Source organism: Carlito syrichta, unplaced genomic scaffold (genome assembly GCF_000164805.1).
Source record: "Carlito syrichta isolate Samal-C Ts95f unplaced genomic scaffold, Tarsius_syrichta-2.0.1 Scaffold136919, whole genome shotgun sequence".
Taxonomy (NCBI): domain Eukaryota; kingdom Metazoa; phylum Chordata; class Mammalia; order Primates; family Tarsiidae; genus Carlito; species Carlito syrichta.
Genome location: NW_007081015.1, coordinates 43,461 through 49,480, shown reverse-complemented (window position 1 = coordinate 49,480; position 6,020 = coordinate 43,461). Strand labels below are relative to the sequence as shown.

Sequence of the window (6,020 nt, the reverse complement as noted above, 5' to 3'; positions counted from 1 at the left end):
ACTTGGAAGGCTGAGATGGAAGGATCGCCTGAGCCCAGCAGGTCGAGGCTGCAGTGGCTGTGAGCATGCCACTGTACTCCAGCCTGAGTGAGAGTGAGACTCTGACTCAAAAAAAAAAAAGTGTTCCTTCCCTTGCTTCTTTGCCCCCTCATTTCTATCTATTTACCTCAGAGCTGACAGGAAGTTTGAGCTTTTTGCTGGCAAAGGAATTTCTCACAGCCTCCAGCCATGCGTCTCTCTGCGCTGCTGGCCTTGGCATCCAAGGTCAGTCTGCCACCCCATTACCGCTATGGAATGAGCCGCCCAGGCTCCCTGGCAGACAAAAGGAAGAACCCCCCAGGGACCAGACGGCGTCCGGTGGCTGTGGAACCCATCTCTGATGACGACTGGCATCTGTTCTGTGGAGACACGGTGAGAACCTCAGACAGGGTAGCCTGATGGGGAGGCTCCTGGGCAAGGATCCCCCTCTCTGACTCTTCCCACAGGTGGAGATCCTAGAAGGCAAGGATGCTGGGAAGCAGGGCAAAGTGGTTCAAGTCATCCGGCAGCGAAACTGGGTGGTTCTGGAGGGGTTGAACACGGTAAGAGAGGAAGGAGATGCTAGGAAGACTGTCCCGTATGTCCTCTCTATTAAGAGAAGCACCGTGGGGCAGGAGACTGGCTGAACCTTCTACTTTTCAACTTGGGCTTAATGTGCTGAGCAGCATGGGCAGACCCCATCGTACCCCATGCTTTCTGACACCCCCTCTCTTGAACAGCATTACCGCTACATTGGCAAGACCAAGGACTTCCGGGGAACCATGATCCCTAGTGAAGCCCCCTTGCTCCACCGCCAGGTCAAACTTGTGGATCCTATGGACAGGCAAGCACATGGGGTGCTAGTCAGAGGGTTTCTCACTGAATCTACAGAGGTGTCGCCCAATGGGATTGTGGGTTGAATGCTCTGGAAACTGAGAGGGGCCATTTCATGGACACAACTCCCTGTGGGTAACCCCAGTACAGAGGCAGAGAGACAAGGTGGTAACCTTGGTGTTTTCAACTATTGCCTCCAATTGTGTTGGAGGGTGGCAGGGGACCTGACTCACCTCTTTTATCCACCAGGAAGCCTACGGAGATTGAGTGGAGATTTACTGAGGCAGGAGAGCGGGTACGAGTCTCCACAAGATCAGGGAGAATTATCCCCAAACCTGAGTTTCCCAGAGCTGACGGCATCATCCCTGAAACATGGATTGGTATGGGGGAGGGGCAGGAAGGTGGTAGGAGTGAGGTGGGGATGTTAAGACAAGTTGGCAAGCCCTCCCACCTGTCTCCTCTCCTTTGGCTCGACAGATGGTCCCAAAGACACATCTGTGGAAGACACTCTAGAAAGAACCTACGTGCCTCGTCTAAAGACACTGCAGGAGGAGGTGATGGAGGCACTGGGGATCCAGGAGACCCGGAGATACAGGAAAGTCTATTGGTACTGAGCCTGGGGGTACGGCTTCTCTGCCACTCCTGTCTCAGCCTCCAGGACTGGGTACCACTTTTCAGATGCCAATAAAGAACTGCTGTCCCTGGGAGAAGGGGACCCCTGCCCCAATATACCTGTCTTGGGGACTGAAGGAAGCAAGCAGGATCTCGCCTGATGTGTGACAGAACCAGAACCTGGATGGAAGTTCTCCAGCCGTAAGGCAGCCCTCCCAAGGGGCAGGGACTGCAAATCTTGGGACGGAGACCTCTGAGTAACAGAAGCTGCCACCTGGCTGCCTGTTAGGGAGGACAGTGGGGAGTGGAGTGTGAGACCAAAATAGCGTCTCTGCAGCAGTGCCAAGGGGAGGGTGCAAGTTGCTCCTTTTATAAAAATGGAAGGGAAATAAAGATCTCTATGTTTTAATAAATTAAAAATAAAGCTTTACACAATATTACATTAACAGGAGAGAAAGTATATGAAACACGGTTTGTGGGGAACAAGGCTTCAGGAGGATACAGGATGCTGGTTCTCTGGGTGAGGCGTAAACTCCCATACTGAGTATCTGGATGGTTTTAGATGGGGTCTGAGATGTGCCCTTGATCAGGTTGCATCAACTGTCTTCAGTCTCTAAAACAGAGAAAGCCTGACCCAGGGGCATCTTGGTGGCCACAAGAACCAGGTTTCTGGGAGAGAGTTCAGGACTGAAGATGGGCAGGAGCTCAGCATGGAAGCCTGGGAGAAAGGCAGGGTTGTTCAGAAGGGGGGAAATGAACCAAACTCACTCAGCCACTTCCTGCCCAGCTCGTGTGCCTCGCAGCTATTTCCCATGGGGGAGGCTTCAGGAGGACTAACGAGACCTTGTTCTCCTTGAAGAAGAACATGGGTGCCAGAGGCACTGACTTGGGGGGCAGTCATCATGCACTGTAGGTTCTCAGTGTGTGGACGCTTGCTTAAAATGCACCTTTGGGAGGCACCACCAGAGACTCACCTGGTAGCAATCTGTTTTTAAACAAACCCCCTACCCCATGAATGACTCCAAAGCAGTCGTCCAAGAAGACCAACAGTGACGGGCCAGGCTCAGCAGATGTGGGGACTGGGACTTCAGCTTAAGAAGGAGCCCAGAACCCCAGCCCCTCTGGCCCTGGATCCCTGCTGTAGCCCACCCTCACCCTGCTCCTGAAGGTAGAGTAGTCGGTCCAGTAGAATCAGCGTCTCCACCAGTGGGGACAGCAGCAGGGCCAGGCTGAAGAAGGCCACTACACGGTTCTCCTGGGCTTGGTGGGCCTGAAGAGCAGCCAGATTCAGCGGCAGCTGGGGGTCCAGCCCTACTCGCTGTAGGCCCCGCTGCACATACCTGTGGGATCAGCCATAGACAGCACTCAGCCTGGTATTAGGAACCTCCACCTCCCACTTCAACTTTTTGCCCATTCCTAATTCGATTCCAACTTTGCTGGTTTTCTACACTAATATGAGTTTTTAAATGTTGCTCTGGCTGTGAACTGTTTGTACAATAGTAGATGCAAGCATTTATTTTCCAGCCAGTTCTAATTGTTTAGTCATATTTTTAGCATAAAAAGACTATTTCAATGGCTGGATGCGGTGGCTCAAGCCTGTAATCCCAGCACTTTGGAAGGCCAAGACAAGAGGATTGCCTGAGCCCAAGGATTTGAGACCAGCCTGGGTAACTTGGCGAGACCTCATCTCTACAATAAATTTTTAAAAATTAGCCAGGCGTGGTAGCACACGCCTGTAGTTCCAGCTGCTTGAAAGGCTTAGGCAGAAGGATCACCTGAGTCCAGCAGGTTGAGGCTGAAGTGGCCATGAGCATGCCATTGCACTCTAGCCTGGGCGCCAGAGTGAGACACCGACTCAAAACAAAATGCTATTTCAGTCCGGGCGTGGTGGCTCACACCTATAATCCCAGCACTTTGGGAGGCTGAGGTGAGAGGATTGCCTGAGTCTACGGGTTCGAGACCAGCCTGGGCAACTTGGCAAGATCTCATCTCTACAATAAATCAAAAAATCAGCCAGGAGTGGTGGAGCATGAATGTAGTTCCAGCTACTTGGAAGGCTGAGGCTGAAGGATCACCTGAGCCCAGCAGGTCGAGGCTGCAGTGGCCATGAGCGTGCCACTGCATACCAGCCTGGGCGACAAAGTAAGACTCCAACTCAAAACAAAACATTTTCAGCTGGGTGCAGTGGTTCACGCCTGTAATCCCAGCACTTTGAGAGGCAGAGGCAAGAGGAATGCCTGAGTCCAGGAGTTCAAGACCAACCTGGGGAACTTGGCGAGACCTTGTCTCCACAATAAATCAAAAAATTAGCTGGGCATGGTGGCACATGCCTCTAGTTCAGTTTCTTGGAAGGCTAAGGTGGAAGGACCACACTCCAGCCTGGGTGTCAGAGTGAGACTCTGACTCAAAAAAAAAAACTTTATTTCTTTGCTAGTCTCCTGATAAAAGAGGGACAACGCCCTTTCAAATAAATTTTGAGATGCTGTCCCAGAGAACTCCAAATCACTCCTCTGGGCGCATTTAGGTTTTCTTTAGGCCATGTTAAAAGTGGGAGTGGGAGGGGAATCAGATTTCCAGGTGGTGATCTCCTGCTACCGCCCCCCACCTGCCCCAACCTCACTCTTCAATCTTGAGCTCATGGACCCTGGGGATCCCCTGCACGCCTGGCCGACGGAGTTCAGGCCGAGCACATCGGATGACTGTCTCCAGCGCCGCACGGTAGCAGTGAGTCCGGAGGCCAGGCCCAGCTTTTTGTAGCCGCTCAGCATATTCCTCCAGGGCATGGCAGGCTCCTTCCCGAAGTCTGTAGGGCAGTTCACAGCCAGGCAGCCCAGCCACCCACTGACTCAGCGGGTAGCCACCAGGGTCACTCAGTTTCATGTAGCAGCAGCCCACTGAGGCCAAGGCCACCACCTCCGGGCAGCAGAAGTGTCTCAGCAAAGCAACACTCAGATCTCCACAGGCATGGAGGCCTGTTAGCAGCAAGCGTGCCCCACCCTGCCGTGGGTGCTCCAGTGGAAGCAGAAGCTCCTCACACAGGGCTCTGGGGTCTACCCACCTAACCACGTGGTGTGGGGAATGACGAGGGCTGGTCTGGACCACCTGCAGGGGCAGGAAAGGACAAAGGCAGATGGAAGGTCTCTGCCATCCCCAGGTCACTTCAGGCCACAGGAAGGGACCTTGCTCCATGTTACTTCCCAAGAAATAATGTGAGAGAGAAGCTGGTGCACAGGAATGAGCTAGACCACAGGATGAATTCCAGGCCATCATTATTAACTGGGTAAATCTTGTCTCTGAGACCCAGTTTTCTTATTAGTAATGAGTCTAATACCACTTGCCTGCCCACTACACAGGCTATGAGGAGTACGTATCGGTGTGGAAAGCACTTATACCTAGAAAGTGCTTTGGAGATGTAGGGAGGCTTTAGGGAAGGGGGAAGCCTTGGGAAAGTAATGGAAACAGGGACCACACCATCGCAGCATGAAAGAGGGAACTCAGCCCAGTGCCCAACTCCAGCCAAGTCGCCCTGCTCTTGCAGTCCAGGCTGCCGGGAGGGGTAGCCTACCTGTGGGTTCCTCTTCTCCTCTTTCTCCAGAGCCTGCAAGAGCTCCTGGTCCAGGCGCTGTGCTCTCTCCACCAGTCTCTGATCCCCTTCAATGCTCTTCACCATTAACCCCAGCCCCAGAGACATGAAACGGGAGAGATGGCCCTGGAGTCACGAGAGGGAGGACATAGACGGCTCTGTTCCGTGCCCTACCCATTGTCACCCTCCCTATCAGTGACCGGGACAACTAGGTCCCAGGCCCCACAGAAGGCTCAAATTCCACCTTGCTTGGCTCCACCACTTCTCACAAACTGCCTTGCTGGGCCTGTGGCCTAATTACCTGCCTTCCAGCTGTTCTATCCCAACTCAAAACAAAAAAACAAACAAACAAAAAACTAGCACATTAAGGCTCTGACTCACCTGGCCTGAGCCCACATCAACAACCTGGGTGCAGCCTGTGAGGTCACTCAGCTTCTTCACCAACTGAAAGAGGAGGGAGCAAAGGTCTCCTGGCCACTGGTCCTTGACCCTGGAGCAAACACCCATAATGAGAGTGGAGGAGCCGAAGATGATAGAGAAAGAGGGACAGGAACAGAGATGTGGAGTAACCAGAGATGTGGAAACCAAATGGGTGGGGGAGTCAGCAAGGCTCAAGGCTCTCTTCTTGCTCCCGTCAGTGATTCAAACTCCCCCACTGAACAAAAAGAGCCCTGCTAGGAAGCCATGAACAGACCGTAATGTGAGAACAGGAATAAGATTGTGATTCAAGCCGGGCTCGGTGGTTCAGCCTGTAATCCCACGCTATGGGAGGCTAAGGTGAGTGAACTGCCTGAGCCCGTGGGTTTGAGACCCACCTGGGCAACTTGGCGAGACCTCATCTCCGCAACAAATCAAAAATTAGCCGGGCATGGTGGTGCGCGCCTGTAATTCCGGATACTCGGAAGGCTGAGGCGGAAGGATTGCCAGAGCCCAGCAGGTTGAGGCTGCGATGGCCGGGAGCGGCCACTGCACT

The 6,020-nt window shown here is 53.2% G+C and overlaps 2 protein-coding genes across 4 annotated transcripts in view; one reads left to right on the top strand and one right to left on the bottom strand.

Moving 5' to 3' along the window:
• The window catches only part of MRPL24 (mitochondrial ribosomal protein L24), a 5,616-nt gene extending 3,712 nt beyond the window's left edge, over positions 1-1,904 (top strand). Inside the window, exons 2-6 of one of the 2 annotated variants that reach the window (XM_008049791.1) lie at positions 172-411; positions 486-581; positions 759-862; positions 1,102-1,232; positions 1,330-1,904. In XM_008049791.1, the coding sequence (XP_008047982.1) occupies positions 229-411; positions 486-581; positions 759-862; positions 1,102-1,232; positions 1,330-1,466 (651 nt within the window). In that variant the 5' untranslated portion in view covers positions 172-228 and the 3' untranslated portion in view covers positions 1,467-1,904. Of the gene's footprint in view, positions 1-168; positions 412-485; positions 582-758; positions 863-1,101; positions 1,233-1,329 lie in introns of those variants that run through there. The other variant, XM_021708441.1, reaches the window with a different exon arrangement.
• Positions 1,854-6,020, bottom strand: part of RRNAD1 (ribosomal RNA adenine dimethylase domain containing 1) — an 8,250-nt gene continuing 4,083 nt past the window's right edge. The window contains exons 4-8 of one of the 2 annotated variants that reach the window (XM_008049792.2): positions 5,429-5,491; positions 5,030-5,173; positions 4,085-4,566; positions 2,620-2,804; positions 1,854-2,182 (exon numbers count right to left, since the gene is read on the bottom strand). In XM_008049792.2, the coding sequence (XP_008047983.1) occupies positions 2,061-2,182; positions 2,620-2,804; positions 4,085-4,566; positions 5,030-5,173; positions 5,429-5,491 (996 nt within the window). In that variant the 3' untranslated portion in view covers positions 1,854-2,060. The remainder of the gene's footprint in view (positions 2,183-2,619; positions 2,805-4,084; positions 4,567-5,029; positions 5,174-5,428; positions 5,492-6,020) is intronic. The other variant, XM_021708435.1, reaches the window with a different exon arrangement.